Source organism: Lampetra fluviatilis, chromosome 38 (genome assembly GCF_964198595.1).
Source record: "Lampetra fluviatilis chromosome 38, kcLamFluv1.1, whole genome shotgun sequence".
Taxonomy (NCBI): domain Eukaryota; kingdom Metazoa; phylum Chordata; class Hyperoartia; order Petromyzontiformes; family Petromyzontidae; genus Lampetra; species Lampetra fluviatilis.
This window is the reverse complement of record NC_136312.1, coordinates 10009441-10029312: the sequence shown is the minus strand read 5'-3', so window position 1 is coordinate 10029312 and position 19872 is coordinate 10009441. Positions and strand designations below refer to the sequence as shown.

Here is a 19872-nt window from a genome sequence, read left to right as displayed (position 1 = left end):
GGGCGCCTTGTAAGATTAAGGAAAGGCCAAGAGAGACGGAGAAGCTAAATAGGATAAAGTGACTTAAGAAGATGTGGCTTAAGACGAGACTTATCGGATGACCGAATTTCCAACGGTAGGGAATTCCGCAGCCACATCCGTCAAAAGACGAACGCAGAATCGGAACCGTTATTTAGCTCGGAGAAATCCGATGAGCTACGAAGCTCTATCTAACATTCATTCATCGCGCGCACAGTCAGCGAAGGAGCGTTGCGCCAAACGTGCGTGACCTGTCGCGACAGCGTTCGCGTAGCCTGCTCTTGGCTGCCGTACACACGGCGTCTCAATCACAGCGGGTGGGGGGGGGGGCGACCTCTGGGGGGCGGCGCCATCCCCTAGAGGGTGGCGGTTCACTTCGGAACGTCGGCCGCCAACTGAAGTGAGCGCAATCTACAGGTGTCCAGCGAGGGCGTTGTCGGGTACCGTAGTGCCGCGCTCTCCGCCACGCGCGATTAAGCGAGCTCCGCTTTGCCCCGTCGTGCCTTTTCAGACCCGGGCGCGGAGCTTCAGCGAAACGATCCCCGTTCTGCAGCACATGCAGCTCTTCCCCTCGTTCGACAGGTGAGGCCTGCGGCGGCGCGGGCCCCATCCCGGGGGGGGGGGGGTGGGGGGGGCGCGGACATTCGCTCCCCGGTTGGGTTCCGTGCCGCGACCGTTGCACACAGTGCACGCTGAACCTCTTCCCGCACCGCACGTAGCGATGGACATAATTAAGTTCGCTCCACATCTGTTTTAGCAACGCAGTAGTGTACTATCAGAATGCGGAGTATGGGTACGTAGAGTGGGCAGCGGTCGCGCAGTGGTTAGCACAACCGCGCTACGAACCCGGGCACCCGAGTTCGATTCCCGCTCACGACCAATACCGGTGAAGATTATCTGAACCGATTTTGAGCCTCCCCCAGGTCGACTCAGCCTCAAATGAGTACCTGGTGCGGTGTGCAAACATCCCCTTAAGGGAGATAAAGGCGGCCGAGCATTGGTGTTGGCCACCCACCCCCTTCGTGTGCCGTGCCGGCCTTCGTCGGTGCTCGCTAACAGCGCTTGCCCCAACAGTCTGTTAAAGGCTATACGGGGGACCTTTGTCTTTGTTGCCGGGGGGGGCAGCACGCACTCGGACGCGGCATCGGGCGTGGAGATGAGCGACGGCTACGAGTGGCCTCCGGGCGGCGACGAGGACAGGAGGGCGACCCGCAGGCCGCGCCGGCGCCCCACGCGAACCCGCTCGCGCCACGACAAGACCACGCGGCCCAAGCTCCAGATCCTCTCTGTGAGTCCACCGTCGATGGGGGTTGGGGGTTGGGGGTGGGGGGAGGCAGTCCCCGTGGGCCGGCCATTCCACGGCACCGCCGGCCGCGGGTTTGAGCCCCTAGTCGCAAAGCGGCGGCGGAGCGAGTGGGTCGATGTCTGCCGCGCATTAACGCTCGGGGGTTGTTGACTCGGCTCGTCGTCCCTTTCCGGGTCGATTAAAACGAGCACCACTCGGTGGGGAGGTCACCGGCGATTCAAACGGACTTCCATTCACGTGAAGGCGTGCGTGAATTCTCTTTTGAAATTAATTCATGAAATTTTTTTGTTGTAAGATCACAGGTGTGACCTTTGAACGTTCATCAATTGCGTTTCCTTTCCATTCACCAGCGTTGTCTGGAAATGAAGGAGAACAAAGTTAGATGTCAACGACGGCAACGGATAAAACATCAACTTAAACAAATCGAAACGTTTTAACGCCAGCGTTTAAAATAAACAAACGTTACAACCCCGCGCGTCGAGAACCTTTGGGCCGCGCCCGTACATCTGCACGCGTGGCATCACGGCGACTCGGGGGGGAGAGGTTGCGTCCATCGTGTAAAAGTTCCCCCACCCCTCGCGAGCGGCTCCAGACAGCGGCTGAGCGGTCGCGGGACCATTGCAGGTCTCCAACAGCGGCGACAAGGAGGTGGAGTGCCAAATGGAGACGCACAACCACAAGAAGGTGACCTTCAAGTTTGACCTGGACGGAGACGTACCCGAGGACATCGCGCACCACATGGTACGTGCGCGCAGTTTGCCGCTGCGATCGTCGTAGTCGCCGTCGCCGCTGCCTTGCGCGATCCATCAATCGATTGAGCCGCGGCTGGGTTAGAGTTGCCTCCCCACGTCGTCGCACGGGTCGCAGTTTACAGGTCACGGGGTCACAGGCCACAGGTTACAGGTCATTGGTCACATGTTACAGGTCACAGATCACTGGTTACAGGTCCTGGGTCACAGGTCACAGGTTATAGAGGTCACGGGTCACAGGTTACGTGATGGGCGGGGGGGTTGTTTGACCATATGTCACCACCGCTGGTGAGTGCACGTTGGATTACTCTCCATCTCACTGCTTTTTCCCTCCGCATTTAGAATCGGCATCACGCGTTTATAGTATGTATGTATAGCTATCAACATTAAAAACAATGTTTATAGTTTAGTTTGGATCTCGGGAGGCGACGAGCTTCACACCGACCATTACATTTCAACTCTCGACCTTGTGGGACCCCCCCACACCCGCCCAACCCCCCCCCCCCCCCCACCCCAGGTGGAAAACGACTTCATCCTGAAGAACGAGCTCGAGGCTTTCGTGGAGCAGATCCGGGACATCATCGAGCGCGCCGCCGTGATGCTCGGAGACTCGGGGATCGGCCAGGGATCCGCCGCGGCGAGGGGCGGAGTGGAGGCGGGCGGGTGCAAGGTCGGCGCACCGCACGTCAGTGCACCGCGCACAGACGGCGTCTCTGCTCGGACTCGCGGTGTCTCTGCTCGGACTCGCAGTGTCTCGGCCACGCACGCCACGTGAACGCGTCGTACTGAAACGGATGGCCACGGTCTCCTTTTATCGACCCTCTGACCCAATCAAATTTTTTCTACCCATCACTGTTTTTGCTTTTCCACTGCCTTCTGTCATTACCTCTGTGTCCCCTTTCCCTTCTATGTTGTCGAGATCATAACTGGGACGTTTCTATGCACACGGACACCGTGTACCCTGGTTCTGAGTTATCCAGTAGCCGCTGTTGTTGTTGTTGTGGTTGTTTAAAAAAACTAAACAAAATGTAAAGAAAGATCGGTCACACAAGAGAGGGCTTTGCGCTTCTGTGCCTGAACCCGGCTGTCTTTTCTTTCGTACAGGATTCCGAACAGGACAGAGCTCCAGCGCCAGGTAAAGAATGTCACCGATCAGACCCTGCACGCAGTTCGCCACTTTACGCCTTCGCGGCCGGTAAAGTGAGAGTAGCGCCGGCTCGCGTGGGAGCTCGACGGCGTCTGTCGGATTCTCGCCGCAGGTGCCAATGCGGACACGACGGTGGTGCACGCCGGGGGCCGCCGCTTCTTTGTGAGCCCCGTGGTGGAACCGGCGGCGACGACGCCAACGGCCGAGGAGCAGACGGATGCCCCAGCGTCCGGAACGGCCGCCCGGCCCGGTGAGACGAGGACGCACACGGCGGCATTCCCGGCGGCGTGAGCCAGGTTTGCCGGCTCAGTCGGCTCGCAATTCAGGAGACCTGCCTTCCATTTACACAGCCCAGGCCAGAGCAATAGGCCCCTGCCGATTGCTCGTAGGCCGCGCCTACTCCTGCCAGCTCCGCCCACTACCCAGGCAGCCCCGCCCACTACCCAGGGAGCTAAGCACTGCGCCACCGCTCCATTCCCTGACTGAGTGAGAAACATCCCCAGCTGCGGCTTGACCTGCGCACGGCTTCCTGTGCGTCCACACAGGAGGAGCGTGGGAGCAGCAGGGCGCAGCGACGCCCCCACGTCGCGCCCTCACCACGGACCCGTCCCCTCTCGCGGCCGCGGCGCCGACGGCGGCCGAGGCGACGTCGCCGCCCGCGGCGCCGTCGTCGGCGGGGCCGACCCCGGCCGCGGCCTCCGCCAGCACCGCCACGACGCCCGGCGGCGGCGCCTTCTCTCCCGCGTCGGGCGACGCCGACGGGGAGGGCCAGGCGCGGGGGGCCGGGAGCCTCGCCAACGACGACATCCGCTCGCTGGACGAGAAGCTGCGCTGCCTCTTCCAGGAGCAGCACGTGTGCGGCGGCGAGCAATCGGACGGCGCCGCCTCTCCCAGCCGCGTCGCGTCGCCCGCCCGGGCTTCGTCCATCGTCTCCCCGTCGTCCCCGGCACCCGGCCCCGCGGGGCCGCCCGGCGGCGTGGGCTCGCCGGTGAGCCAATGCCGCGCGGAGGGAGTCGTCACGCCGCTGGCGCTCGCGGTCCTCAGCAGCCCCAAGCAGCGCCGGCCGGGGGTGTCGCGCATGCCGGTGAGCGTCGGAGGGAGCGGACGGTCGTCGCTTTGTGTTTTTAATGAGGTGGAAGCGCAGCCGATTTGTCGCTCGCTCGTGCCACTGCCGGAGAAAAGGCAACTCAGCCCCGTTGTTTCAACTGCCGCTAACCATGACACCACGGCAGGTCTTCATTTTGCGGTGTAGTGGTCCAGCGGTAGCGTGATTTGCGCTCGATTCACGGTTCGAATCCACCAGCGGCCCCGGTTAATACCACGCGGTGTAATAGCCACAATGAGATTACGTGGCATCTGCTTCACAGCTGACGTTAAAGGTACCGTGGCGCCATCCGCAAGAGTAGGTCACCGTGCGCCAGAAATAATTTAGCAAATTCGCCAAACTTGAAAATGCGTTCAGTTGGAATGATGTCACGATCATCATGCCTGACTCTGAAAACTGGGAAGGAAACTCTCCTGAAAACAGTCACGAGGCATAATGCGGCTTTCCTGGGTATATATAAAAAATAATCATCTCATTGAATAGTTTCCCGGTCGCCGGTTAAGAGCGAAGGATCGTCACCATGCACCGATTCGTCACTCGAAATGTATTTGTACGCTTACGACAACGCGTATCAAATTGTGCGTGAGAAACGATCGCATGCGATTCACGTTCCGCTACGGGCTCGCGTGATCCTCGCACGACGCAGGGGGGGTGGCCCTGGACTTGACCTGTGGGTGTAACGATCGTGTGTGGTGCAGAGTCAAGACTCGGAGCGAGGGAGTGACCGGTGCAACACTCCACCCGCGTCGCTCCCATTGAGCATGGGTAAGGAAGGTGGACACCACCACCGCCACCACTGCCACCGCCACGACCACCGCCGTCACCACCATCGCCACTGCAACCACGACCTCCACCACAGTCGCCACCACCGCCACCACCACCACTACCGCCGCCACCTCCACCAGCACCACCGCCACCATCGCCACCGCCACCGCCACCACCCCCGCCACCGCTGCCACCACCATCACTCCCGCCATCGCTACCACCGCCGCCACACCCCCACCACCACTGCCGCCGCACACTGACACACGCCCCGCGCTGAAGGTGGATCATTCCATAGAATAATAATAATACCATTCAAACTTGTAACCCACCACCGCTGCACCGTATTCGCTCGCTCTCAAAGCGAGAGGACGACTCGGAAGCACGAGGGAGGAAATCGGAGCACGCTGGAGAAATGTGGACTCCGCCTGTTACAGACGTAACAGGCGGAGTCCACATTTATTTTGCCGTACCGCCTTCTCCTGGCGAGCCAGGGTCACGGGCTCCTCCTCGACGCCCGCGGGAAGGGAACCTGGCAACGTCTCTCTGTGTGTGCGGTGATCCACCAGCCCTCCCTGCCGCCTCCACAGCAGCGATGGACTTACTGGTGGCCACGTGCGGCCGCTTAGCCGCCATGGCCCGGCACAATATGGATTTGACCCAAACTCGGTTCGCGTGAACGTGCGGTGCTTTGTCGATCCGCCGCTTGATAATGACGGCCGTACTTTGCCACGCCGCTCAGTGCAGGGTGGTAGAGTCAGGAAGAATATACAAAAAAAATAAATGACTTTACCAGGTAAGGCCCATTGAGCTGTATTGCTTTTTCAGAAGCCACCTGGCCACAAATAATAACTCAACAAAGTAGTTTATTGTGCGGAAATTTATAGCAGCCAAATACTCTAAAACGTGTGACATTGATTCTAAATGTGAAGGGTAAAACCGGAGGACCCGGAGAAAAATTCACGCGACCACGGGGAGAACTTGCAAACTCCAAAATATACAGCAGCAGGCGTCAGGGTCTGGATCAAACCCACGGTCTCCTGCATACCAGGCGAGGTAGTTAACATCTCGCTACCTGCGGCGCTTCAAACACGGGAGCATAGCGAGATGCAAATCTGCACTGTTCCCCTCAGCTGCCCGCCAAGTAGCTCGGAAGCCCCATGACCGCCTGTTTGCGTGTGGTGGTCACCAATCCGAGCACTTTCATGGCTCAACTCTGCTTAGCTGCTAGGGGCGGAGGGGGGGGGGCATAGTGGTGTAAAATTCGGAGGGGAAAAAGCAACAAGTGCCGTGGAACTGCCCTAACTCCCGACCGACGTTTGTCTGCTTTTCTCGTGAATTTTAGTGGCGCAGCCGTCGCCCGGCAAGGACCCCGGCGAGACGAAGGAGCAGGGCTTCAAGAAAGGGAGATTCCAGGTACGAGCCGGGAACAACACCAAAAAACCCCGCACGCTTACAAAGACAAAGATTCCCCCTGCAGCCTCAGCAGGCCGTTGGGGCAAGTGCTGTTAGCGAGCAGCAGCACCTGTGAAGCCCAACACGGCGCACGAGGGGGTGGCGTGGCCAGCACCACGCCCGGTGGTGTGTTTACACACCGCAACCAGGTGCCAATTTGAGGCCGGGTCGACCTAGGGGAGTTCCAGGACCAGTTCAGATAATCGTCGATGGTTTTGGGAATCGTCGATGGAATCGTCGATGGTGTTCAGTGGAAAGCGAACTCGTTCATAGTTCATAGCGCAGCGCACTAACCACTGCACCACCCCTCCCAACACATGCACATACAAAGACAAAGATCCCCCGTATAGCCTTTACAAGACTATTGCCGAAAGTGCTGAAGGCCACGAGGGGGTGGGTGACCAGTACCACGCCCGGCAGCCTTTGTCTCCCTATTGGCGATGTTTACACACCGCACCAGGTACTCATTTGAGGCCGAGTTGACCTAGGGGATGCTCGTGACCGGTTCTGATAATCGCTAACCGCAACACCACCGCTTCCCGAGCACATACACAAACGCGCACACAACAACAGCCATCAAAACACAGGCTAGGTGCACTTTGAGTGTCAAAGGCTCGCTGGCAGGGGGTAATGGGACAGAACCAGGTGTCATGGGTTCTGGGTCTGTGTCAACCCATAACACGCACACACACACGCACGCACGTGCTCTTGACGCAGCATCGCGACCTGTGTTCACAAGGCACGTGACCTCGCGTCACTCGCCCGTCCCTCGCAACGGCGCGACGCTGACAAGACGAGCGCGCAGGTTGCGCTGTGGCGCCGTCGCACCACCACCCGCCCCCCGCACGTGCACATGCCCATTGTGCAATCGGTCTCCCGCAGGTCTGCCTGACGTCTGCGAAGGATTTAATCGGGGCCCGTTCGGACAGCGTCGGAGAGTCGACTCCCGCGAGCCCCCTCGGCGTCGACACGGGCGACAAACGCAGCTTCGCCGCCGCCGCCACCTCCGCTCAATCCGCCGCAATGCATTCTGGGAGCTCGGATATACGGGCTGAGGCGGTGCCGGGGTCGCCGGCGAAGCGCTCGGTGATCGGGCGCTTCCAGGTCACGACGTCAGCGAGCGAGGCCGCCGCCGCCGCCACGCTGGGCCGATTCCTCGTCACCAAGGCGACCGACCGGGGCTTGCTCGCCTCCTCCGGCGGGGCGCCCCACGAGGCCTCGCCGCCGCAGGCCACGTCCCGAGACTCGGGGGTCGAGAGTTGGCCTCCCGCCACGCCGGCCCCGGCGCTCGCCTCCTCCGGCCTCGCCTCCGCGCGCGGTGAAACCGACGGCGGCGGGAGAGCGGCGGCGCTCGAAGCGTACGGCGGCCCCCAAACCGAGCGGACGCCGGCGGCGGCCGTGCCGGCGCCGGCGGAGGCCGCGTCGTCGCGGGTCTCCTCCGGAGCGGAAGAGGCGGACGTCGGGCGGGCAGCGAAGCCGACGGCGACGAGCGGAGGCGGCGTGCGCGGGTGGGCGGGCGCAGACGCCGAGTTGCCGGCGGAGGCGCCGTCCCCCTGGGCCGTGTGCCTGCGGTCGGCGCTGCCCGTGTGCCCAGTCGTCGTCGGCGGCGGCGGCGGCGGCGCGTCGTCGTCGCACGTGGCCGCCGTGGCCGCGTACGGGAGCAGCGATAACGACTCGGAGGAGGCGGAGGACGACGAGCTCAAGATGGAGCTGAGCAGGCTGCGTGAAAAGTGAGCACGGCATCTGGGACCCTGGGCAGACTGCGTTCACGTTGCACATTTCTGGGGTGATGTCACGTGGATACGAATCGCCAATTACTTAGAGCTCTGTAATCACCCATGCCTCCCCGTGTCTCCAACTCCTTCACGTCTCCCCGATGTCTCCCCTTCTCTCTCCCTTCTACTGCTCCACGCCTCCCCTCGTCTCCTCTTTCTCTCATGCTGCATACGCTCTCCCCACTCTCTCCCTCCCTCCCCCGCACCCCTCCCTCCTGCCCCCCCTCCACTCCCTCCCCCCTCCCGTTGCCATCGCCCCAGACACCTGAAGGAGCTGGCGGAGCTGCAGGCCGCGCAGCGCCGCGAGATGGAGGAACTCTACCGCCGGCTGAACCGAGCGCCGCCGCAGCTACTGCTGCAGCTCCACCCGCCGGCCGGGCGGCGCCGCAGGACCAGCAAGGGCCGCATTGCCCGTGCCTCCCGCGTGAGCACGGCACACGCCCTGCCAGGTACGAAGGCGCCGCGGCGACGCGCCTCGCGTGGTCCGCCGGTAGTTTCACGGCAGGGGGCACGGCAGATATACTCGCTCCGCTGCGCCGTACAGGTTGTCCGCCTTGACCAGGTAAGGCCCGCTGAGCTGTTTAGAGCTCTTTTTCAGAAGCGACGTGGCTTTCACGAATGATAGCTCGACGAAGCGGCTTGTTTTCAATCGAGATTTAAAATTGCACAGCTCCCAATGGCTTCCTAACATCCAGACGGCCGCAGAAGCGCATCTGAAAGCGCCGCGCGATGCGGTGACGGTCTTCGTTCGCCGGTCCACTCTTTCTCGAGTGACGTCACAGCATCTTTGACGTTCCGCCGCGAGCGAAGGGGACGGCGCGGAGTACCCCAACGCCTGTGTTGGCACCGAAAGTATTAACCGGGGCGGCATGCCGGATCGAACCGCGAAGCCCCTTCGCCGAACGTCGACCCCACCCACCCACCCCGAAGACCTGGCCAGCCCGGACGACTGGAGCCACTCGTGTGACCCCCCCACCCCCCCGCCTTCCCGCAGGCATCTTCCAGCCGCCGTCCTCCTCCTCCCAGCCCGCAGACGGCATGCGGCCCTCTGGTGGTCATGGCCAGGCGGGGCCACCGCCACTGGGTCAGCCCGGCGGCGGCGGCGCCATCACCGCCGCCAGCTCGGAGCCGCCGCGGCGAGCCGTGCGGCACTCCGTGTCGGTGGACACCCTCCACTTGGCGGGCTCTGGCGAGGGACTTCCCCACCAGCCCATAGCAGGTACTGGCGCTGTTCGGCCGACGCAAGCGAGCGACGTGGGGGGGGGGGGGGGGTGTGGGGGTTTAGTTCGGTGGCCGTGTCTTCGACTACTGGGGGGGGGGGCAATCTCAAGACGCTGCGTTGGAACCGCGGGTTCACTTTACGCTGTTGGTTTGTTTGAATTGTTGGAATTTGTCTTGATTTGTCAGCCCGGTTGCTCGGCTACATTTACGTCGAAACTCGTAGAGACTCGTAGAGACTTGTAGAGATGCAGATAGACTATTTAAAGATACATAGAGACTCATAGAGATGCATAGAGACTCGTTGAGATGCATAGAGACTCACAGATATAAATAGAGACTCATAGAGATGCATAGACTCGTAGGAACACAGACGTTCGTGTTTTGCCGCTGCTATAAATGTCCACGTGGTTTGAGTTACCACTTGTCGCCAGGTCGCTTCTGAAAAACAGCCGTAGAGTGCAGTGGGCCTTACCTGGTAAAATAGTTTCACTGGTCAGCACGCATTCGATAGAGATGACGGAGGCGTCGTGATTCTTGCTCTGTCTGCAATAGTCCTGCGCACGCTGCCCCGTCTGTACACTAACCTACGTCTGGCAAGTGCGCTCTGTCTGTCGGTCCGTCCTGTCTGCCTCTCCACCCACTGTGTACACTATTCCGTTTGTGAGCCGCGTTAAGCCGGCGTCCTCTACCTTGCGCGTGCGTGTGTGTGCGTGCGTGTGTGTGCGTGCGTGTGTGCGTGTGTGCGCGTTGCGGGAGCGGTTCGATTCCCGTTCACGTCCAACGCCGGTGACGATTATCTGTACCGGTCCTGGGCCTCTCCTAGGTCGACTCAGCATCGAATGAGTACATTGGTGCTGTGTGTAAACATCGCCACTGGGGAGGCAAAGGTAGCCGGGCGTGGTGCTGTCCACCCACCCCCTTCACATGCCACAGTGCCGGCTTTCATAGTGTGCTCGCGAACAGCACATGCCCTAACAGTCTGCTAAGGCTACACGGGGGATCTGTGTCTTTGTGTGCGCGTTCTCACCCTCTCTCCCGACAACGCTTGCGCGACACGGAGGCTGGACCGTGTTCCATCGCGTCGGCGATCACGTCACGTACAAAACCAGCGGGCGCCCTCGCCCGCGGTTCCTCAGCGGACCCATCTCGCTCACCCTGTGTCCGTGCCCCACCTGCCCCGCCTGCCCCCTACGCTCCACCCCGCCCTGCTCAACTTTCACGCCGCCCCGCCTGCCCCGCCGCCCCGCTTGACCCCCCGAACTTTGAGTTCTGAGCTTTGAACTTTTACCCCTGGCAGCCACCCAACAAGATGGTGGCGTCGCGGGACCTGGACAAACCTGCGGAAAAAGAACGTTCAATCCCTCGTTTAGGAGAAATCTTTGCCGATTGCATCGAACTTTAAGCAACCATGAGCCCTGTTTACGAATTCGGGCAGTGTAACCGACTTCACTCCATTCTTCGCGCGAAAATGCGTACAAAAAAAACTAAATTTGATCATTATGTTTCACTCGCTGTGCGGTAATTGCTGGCGTCAGTGAACTGTGGGTTTCCTCGCCCGATCGGGCAGACCTCTGGATCGGACGTAAGCCTTCCTCAGGTTTCCACAGACCCCCCCCGCCCCCCCCTGCTGATCGCACCGTCGCGGCTTCCCCTCGCTCGCATGCGGCACGGAAGTTTCCGGTGCATTCCGGGGTGACTTGGGCGTTAGGCCTCGGTGAATAACCGGCACCGAGCAGAGGGATCTCGGTGAATCGGGAAGCCAGCCAGCGCCGTGCCGGTATCAAAACCAAGAGAGCGTGGCCCAAGAAGCGCGCCGGCCTTTCAAAGCCGGGTCCACCGGTCACGCAACCAGATCGCTCGCAAAATCGCGTAACCTAATCGCCCGCGCAACTACTTTGCCGACATCTATGCAAGTAGTTGCTCTTTGGTTCTTTCGGTAAAGTCACATAGGTATACCATAAAATAAATGTAATCACTACGTGACTTTACCGAAAGAACCAAAGAGTATGGATCCCTGCAGTCACGAAAACTTCAAACCTAGGGTGTGTCTGGCCACGCCCCTATACCACCTAGCCCCCCCCTTTTTTCTGGTTCCCCCCACCCACATCAGGATTGTGACAGCCAATCACGAGTTCGCAAATGTGCACGTGATGCTACGGGTCTGCTCAGCAGATGGCCTGAGAGTGCAGAATCTATATCTGCCATAGAGTCTGTTTCTATTCAACCGGTTGGGCAACCCGTTGCGGAGACGTCCACATATATATATAAGCGATCAAGTTGCATGCAACCAAAGCGGCACAAAGGATCACTCAGGTGTGGTGAGATCCCTTGTCGATTAACCGCGCTCGTTACGCTCACCCTTTGACGTGCGCCGTCTCGATCGTTAGCCGCTCCTCAGGTAAAATACGATTACGTCAGGAACCATTAAAAGCCAGACGACACACCACGTGTTCACCAGAGCTTTTGGGGCTTTCCGTAGCCTAATTTACACTATTTTTGCATGTCTGCTTGTGTTTGTATCGTTTGATGCAACGCCGTCCCCTCAACTTGACCCCCTGACCACTGGCGGAGCCAGTGCGGGGGGGGGGGGTGGCACGTGCCCCCCTAATGATCTGATCGAAATCCCTAATTTCAATCGGATCCCTATTTTCGATCAGATGGGGTTTATTAGTAATAAATCGGCATTTTGCGACCCCCACTGCCACTGTGTAGCATATTATTATGTGCTAGGGAATCTATGAGACGAGAGGACAATAGTCCTTAATTGGCAATAAGTAACGACAAAGCAGTTATAAGTGACTCACAGAATTGTGCGCAGTTGCGTATACAGTATACGACTTCCCTGAAGGCATTCACCTTCAGCAAGCGCGATGCCGATCACACACGGTTCGAATTCGCCCTCGATCGATGGCTGCGCCATCGCCACACACGCGTCGAATAAAAAGCAAGGGACAAGTCCTTATTTACTAACAACTCCTATTATTTTTCATTGCTGGAGGGGTTGCCCCTGACCCCCCGTCCGTGTTGTTAAAAAACCAGTCCGATTTAACATTCAAGGGTAGTTTTTCAACGCACGAGCGAGGTGATCTCGTTCCGTTTACTCGAGAGTATCACGTTGGAAAGAACGTTTTCTAAACTTCCGGCGATCGATACTGAGAAGTGACGGCTAACAGCTTGAGTGGTGACGACGGTTAAGGTGACCGGGCGGTGTTTGCCCACGCGAGCGACGGCTGGAATTTCTGCACCGCAGGGACCGGCATGGGAGGAGCGACGCACATCGCTCAGGTCGTCGGCTGCCTGCAGCCACGCTTCCCGGATTCACCTTTGGCGACGACGCCCGCCGCTGCGAGGAACTTAACCGAACGTCCACAGCAGCAGCCTCCCGCCAACGCCGCGCCTGCCGAGCCCGCCACTCAACCGAGCGCCGGGCCAGCTCAGCAGGCCGAATCCAGAGCCCCCGCTCACGTGCTGGGCAGAGCGAGCCAGCCCGCAACGCAGCAGAGCACCTCCGTTCATAACTCGCCAGGCCAGCGTGCCGTCGAGCTGGGCCAGAGCGTACAGCAGCAGCATCAGCAGCAGCAGCAGCTTCAGCAGCATCAGCAGCAGCATCAGCAACAGCCACAGCAGCTTCAGCAGCAGCAACAGCATCAGCAGCAGCAGCTTCAGCAGCAGCAGCTCCAGCAGCAGCAGCAGCTTCAGCATCAACATCAGCAGCAGCAGCAACATCATCAGCAGCAGCAACATCAGCAGCAGCAACAACAACATCAGCAGCAGCAGCTTCAACAACATCAGCAACAGCACCAACAGCAGCAGCAGCTTCAGCAGCAGCAAGGCATGGTACTAACGAATCAGCCGGCTCCACAATCCTACCCCACTACATCCACCAACAATAACAACAACAACACGGATCCTGCCACCAGCAGAACCATCTCGGCTCAGCTGCCGCAGCAGCCGGGCAACACCGGACAGTATCCCCAGGGCTTCCGGCCGCCTCCGGCCTCTGCGCAGGTGAGTCCGCCGGTGCGACCCACGCAGCTCAGCCTGAGCGCCGCACCCAGCCCGACCGTCTTCATCCCCAACTGGTCGAGCGACCCGACCATCCACCGGCCGCTCGCCGGCCAGATGACCCCCCCACCGGCGTGCCAGCCCGCCACTCAGGCGCCCGTGTCGCGGCAGCACAGCCTGCCTGCCGTAGGCCTCGGGGGCAACGGCGGCTCGCTGACGATGCCCAACGTCGCCAAGAAGACGACCTTCACAGACGACTTTCACCGTCTGCTTGACAACTGGGCGCGCGACGCAGTCGGGGTGTCCGGGATGCCGGGCAGCGGTAGCGGCGGCGGCGGCAGCGGCGGCGGGGCGAGTTTTGCCGGGGCCAGGCAGGTTTGGCAGAGGACTGAGCAGCAGGGAGGAGCTGCCGCTGGTGGTGTTGCTGGGGCCGGCGGGGCGAGAGCAGGCCGGCTCGTCAGCGCTCCGAGCGTGCAGCAGAGGCAGCCGATGCATCAGCAGCCGGACGTGAGTAGCCGACCGGGCGGCGTGTTTGTAAATCTATGAACGGAGTTTTGAATGAGGGCAAACGCTCACTTGCAACACTGCGATGTTACAACTCGCAAGCACTCACCAGAAGCCTTCCTTCTGGAAATTCACCTTTTCACGAATCGATCACTTTGGCCATGACGACAGGTTTCAGGAGCAGGCGTGACAGCACGCGAATGTCACCACGGTCTTCTAACGTTCCGCGCGTTCACCCTGTGCCTTTCCAGACGCCCCAGATGACGCGCAAGCTGTCCGTGCCGAGCCAGATGGGCGCCCCTGGCGCCGCCCAACCCGGCAGGCCTCTCACTCCACTGCAGGCTCCCATGTCCCCGGCCTACCCCATGCCGTACGGGGCAACCGTGCAACCGCACGCGGCTTACCACAGCACGTGGCACGGCCTGCCACCCTCAGTGGGGCTCCCACACTTCCAGCAGCCAGCGGCAACGATGGGCTATGGCATTCCCACGGCACCAGGCCTGCAGACGGCCATGACGCACGTGGCCACACAGCACAAGCCGGGCCTGGGCAGGGCTTCGCCTGGATTCTGAAGTCCTCCTTCCTTCCTGCGTGCGCACGTGCGTGTGTGTGTGCGTGCGCAGCGCTGTGTAAGTTCATAGTTTCAGCACGTGGCGGCGAAGGCAGGCGGTCGAGCAAAAGTTTTTATTATTTTCCTTGTGCACTTTAAACGTGGGCTGTGCAGTAATAGCGGGGCGGGGCAGGGTGGGAGGGGGGCCCAGGTTTGCGGGAGGCTGGAACGCCGATGACCGCGTAACAACGACCGCTCGACTGCGTCGTTCGAGCACCTTCCCGCGAATGTCGAGATTCCAATTGAAGCCAACGCCTCAACTCAGAATTAAACATGCCCGCCCGCCCCCCACCCTACCTTGCTTGAGTAAGTAGCCGAGACGATGTGGCTTCATTCACATGTCTGTTAAAAAATAAATAGCGGTTTACATAATCCTTTTCGGGGGGGGGGAGGGTGGGGAGAGCGAGCAGTTCACGAATGTCTATATCCCCCCCCCCCCCATCAAAAATTGGCTGAGAAGTAGTTTTTTGGGGCAACACATGAAATATGCCCCCTCAAGTGCGCTACCATTAATAAAAACATACATATAGGCCGTCTCCAACTTATATGTAACGCAAGCCCAAGACTGTGTGTGAGTAATGGGGGTTGGGTTTTTTTGGGGATGCATATCAATGCAGAAACACATCAAGTAAACACCGGGAACAAAGGCTGTGAATTTGGGTATTCTATTGCAAAAAGAAACATCACAAAAACAAAGACAAAAGTATACGTGATATTATATATATGGTAATGGGTACTAAAATCCTTAGCGAGAATATGCAATGAGATTGTGGTATTAAAACACGGCCAGGATAGAATGCGTGGGCTTGTTTGTTTGTAAGCTGTTTATACCAAACTGTGAAAGGCTGCTGGGAGCCGCAGTGCCCTGGATCGGTCTCGGTGGACAATCCCAGAATGCAGTGATTGGATGGCATTTGTGCCCACCAACAGGGCACCCAACTGGGCACCCACCACCGCTCTACCCCCACAAATGGCTGAATATATTCCAAAAGGCCTGTCATTAAAAGACGATGACATTGACGACTACACCTGCCTGGGCAAGACTGCGAGCCCATCACCTGCGCTCTAAATTTGCACGACAATGAGATTTAAATAAAGAAGATATATATGTGTGTGTGTAGAGGAGAGAGGATGCTGCTACTGTTTTTAAAATTAAGAGACATATTTCCTATATAATGCTGCGGCCACTTCTAGGGAGCCGCATGCTTTTTTTGTTTTGTCAGACAACCAGTAACCGGTCCGGTCGTACAAAGCACCCGAGAGCGCATTGAATTTCATCTTCTCGTGTCACTCAAAGCGCGGCAAGCAGGAAAGGCCGTGTGGAGTGTGGCACAGACGGTTAGCGCGTCGCCCTGTGAACCCGGTGCACCCGAGTTCGATTCCTGGTCCCAGCCGACTACACTTTACTGAGTGATATCAGAACCGGGCCTTCCCTCAATCCGCCTGCATCAAACCGTGCCGACCAAGTATGGTGAAATAAAAAAACACACATGGGGTGGGATGAGCTTTATCCAATATTGGATCGGGAATTGATGGAATTTAGTAACACTTATTATTTATGAGAAGTGAAAGGCCCTCTTCCAGGTAGTTTTATACGACCGGCCGTTGGTACGGTATGAGGGAATGGTAAATGTCCTGGCTCTAACCGCTGTCCACAGAGCTTTAGGCCATGCTACATCGAGTGCCTTCCACATTTGTAATGCCAAATGTACACGCAGACGTGTTGACGAGTTAATGTCGCTTTTGTGAGCGCGCGTGCGAGCTTCGCGGGGGCTTGTTAGGTGTTCGTTAGTTTTAGGGGCTGCGTTTTACGATTTCACGTGGTAACGTTTTCTGGGAAGTAATTATACGCCACGGTGTCAGCTCTCAGCCCATCATCTCTCTTAATAACGGGATCGGTTAAAATTGAGTACCGGACTGTGTTGTTGGATGTCTACAGGAGAGGTTGTCCTGATCCCCCCCGCCCCGCTCGACACTCGTTTAAATAAAGGGAACACGCAAATCGTTTTGGAAGGCCATCGCAGCTTTCGATTATTTTTCTCAACTTAGCCACCAAAGTTTAAAAGGGGAATTAACGATTCATAATTCACGTCGATCCCCAACTCTCCCCATCGTCGGTCGCCCCCTTTCTAATGATGGCTGTCCCGGGAAGTTTGCAATCGCAGTGCTAATTATGCACCACTCCCGTGCCAACGCCTTTACGAGCTGTTTCTCAACCTCTTCCGGTATCGTTGGATGTTCCTTCTTCTCACCATGATATCTCCCGAGTTGTTCGTCTGTGATCTGGGGGGCGGGGGGGGGGGGTCACGGATAAAAATTCGATTATTTTGCCTCGCTCGTAGAATTCGTCGAGACGGTCAAAGTCGACGGAACGTCCACGTGCCGTGTTTGCGCGACTCAAAAACGACCCCCATTCCCTGCACTCACAGATCCACGCGTGGTGCCGTTGCGTGATAATTCTTTTCACGATCGATCATTTGCCGTATCCATTGCTCGCCTATTAGACAATAGCAATTCAATAATTGGACATACGAACGTCATTGGCGGCACACCGGTGCGCGGTATAAAGACAAGCACATTTTTCTCAATGATTATTTCTTTTCCCGCGATTCACGAACCTCGGTCAGAAACATGTGCGTCAAAGTCCGTTCTCGTGTTGATGTGCGAAGCAGTCGCGAGACGAATGGTACTGAGCAGCCGAACGCAAAGCTTCGCAGTCTGTTGCCGTATAGCAGCACCCAGCCTGGTGACGATTGGCTGGCTCCGTGATCCAAAGGCAAGATTTTACTCCTCGTGCCCTAGACCTGGTCGGAGGATTCCTCGATTAATTTCCAGAATCATTTATTGGCGGACGGTGGCATCCACCCGTGTCACACTTTCGAATGGTAAACCAGCTGCTGAATCATAAGGCAACTTGTTATGGAGAGTATTGCAGCTCACTCATGGGTAACGGCGACATTGTCAGGCAGTTTTATGAGGACCGGTGTGTTATGCTGCACCGGTGTTCCCGCCAATATGTCCACATGATCGTACAAAACAAAGCAAAAACTCGCATCACGAACCCCTTAGCGAGCGCGCCGATTTCGAGAGCGATCTTCTTTTGCCCGCCGATCGTGGATCCAATTACTCCACCACCTCCACCCCCGCGTCCACCCCTAGACAAGTTTGTTGTGGCGGTTTCGGGGGGGACCTACAACCGAGGTTGGAGAGCTCAAAGGAATGGGCGAGTGTGAGCAACGTTGCCCCGACTGTTGGGTGGGTTCCGGTCCGCGCAAGGGCATCTTAAATGCCGCGAGAGGCGATGGGTTTGGGTTATTGGCTCCTCGGCCCTTGTAAGAGAGGAATCGCGCGCCGTCGAATCGGAACGGCCGATGGCGCAAAACGATGTCACCGTGCCTGTACTGCGGTCGCTTTTACCGTCAAAAGATCGGTTCGGCTGTTGTGTGGCAGTCAACCAACTCGACAGAGACACAGAGAGCGAGAGGTACCAAAACGTTGAAACGTTGGAGAGAAAAAATGAAATCACCAAAAAAATCTATATCCCGACGCAGGGGAATTATAAATGCTTGCGTCTGCACACCATGCCTCGGAGACGTCGAGTCTTCTAATGCTGTTATCGCTAACGACGAGTGCCTCTTGTTTCACGGTGCAGGTTGGACATTGTTCACGTGCTCGTTGTATGTGTACGCCTGTGGTATTGATAGCACGCGCGTGTTTGTGTGTGGAGGTGAGCGGTGGCGCAGTGGTTAGCGCACTGCGCCACCGAGGTTGTATTCACGGCCACCACGGCTGACATCAGAGTGGCTGGCGGGCGATATCCGGAAGTTGTCCCAGTGACTCGCTTTAGGTCGACTCAGCCAGAAAAAAATAATTAGAAACCCCAGTTAGCGGTGGTGCGTGTGCATCGGTGCTGGGAAGACAAAGGTGGCCGGGGCGTGGTACTGGCCACACCACCCCCTTTGCGTGCCGCACCGGCCTTAACAGGTGCTCGCTAACAGCACTTGCCCCCCCCCCCCAGAGTTTGTAAGGCTAAGGAGGTTTGTTGTCGTTGGCGTGTTACAAAACAGGGTGGATCGAACAAGCTTATTGTGTCTGAACTGCGACTTTCAAAAACAAATGTTAAAGTGAATGTACGACTATTAATGAGAAAACTCCCACACGTTTATTATTTCTTGTTATTGTTCCCCGTTACTTCTCCCTTGTCCTTCTTTTCTTAACACCGATATTATCAAGTAAGTATACGCTTTGTCGCGACCTGTTGTTAGTCGCGCAGTAATGCCGCGACAGGAGAAAGCCAATGTCGGTATGATGGTCGTGTATAAACTGCTACAATATACAAAGCGTGAAGCTTATGGAGTCCAAGTGTTTATGATGTTTCGTTTTTTTGTATCATGATCGAATGTGCATGTGTGTGTGTGTGCTGGTGTGTGTGTACGTGTGGTCCTGGGGGAGGGGAAATCCCTCGGCCAGGAAAACATCGTGGCACAAAGTGAGGGATGACCCTGCTAAGGCTGCGGTGCCTCAAATATTGGAAGAAGTCACCCCCTGTGAGTGGCTGGCTGAGGTGCCATCTGTTGAGGAAGTACTGAAGGCGATCCAGAGTCTGAGACCAGGAAAGGCACCGGGCAGAGATGATCTCCCAAGCGAAATGCTGAGGGAGGGTGGCGTTTGTGCACAGACTGCCCTACATGACATCATAACAACAGTCTGGACCACTGGACGGTTTCCTTAGGACTGGAAGGATGCCCTGGTGGTCACCCTCTTTAAGAAGGGGGACCGCACAGACTGTAACAACTACAGGGGCATCTCACTCCTCAGTGTGCCGGGAAAGGTCCTGGCAAGGATTATCCAACATCACCTTACTAGGCACGCTGAGGAGAGACTCGCGGAGCCCCAATGCGGTTGCAGGAAAGGGCGGTTCGGCACGGATGACATATTTTCTGTCCGACTGCTATAGCAGAGGTGTAGGGAATTCCAACAAGACCTATATCTCTGCTTTATTGACATGGTGAAGGCCTATGATACCATCAGTAGGCCTGGGCTCTGGGTTGTTCTTCGTGCTTTCGGAGTCCCTGACCCTCTGCTCACGATCATTAAGGACCTTCATGATGGTGAGCGGGCCCGGGTAAAACTACGTGGCCGGGAGTCAGAGCCATTCCTTGTACACCTTGGGGTGCGACAGGAATGTCCTCTGGCTCCCACATTATTTAACATC

At 57.9% G+C, this 19872-nt stretch overlaps 1 protein-coding gene across 1 annotated transcript in view; it reads left to right on the top strand.

Moving 5' to 3' along the window:
- The window catches only part of LOC144945629 (uncharacterized), a 153090-nt gene extending 134076 nt beyond the window's left edge, over positions 1-19014 (top strand). Inside the window, 15 exon segments of the mRNA XM_078874168.1 lie at positions 530-600; positions 1144-1306; positions 1949-2065; positions 2591-2743; positions 3178-3208; positions 3333-3470; positions 3766-4304; positions 5024-5090; positions 6433-6503; positions 7425-8272; positions 8579-8766; positions 9312-9536; positions 10599-10697; positions 12789-14050; positions 14299-19014. Coding sequence (XP_078730294.1) covers positions 530-600; positions 1144-1306; positions 1949-2065; positions 2591-2743; positions 3178-3208; positions 3333-3470; positions 3766-4304; positions 5024-5090; positions 6433-6503; positions 7425-8272; positions 8579-8766; positions 9312-9536; positions 10599-10697; positions 12789-14050; positions 14299-14619 — 4293 coding nt within the window. The 3' untranslated portion in view covers positions 14620-19014.
- Positions 19015-19872: the final 858 nt, after the last annotated feature.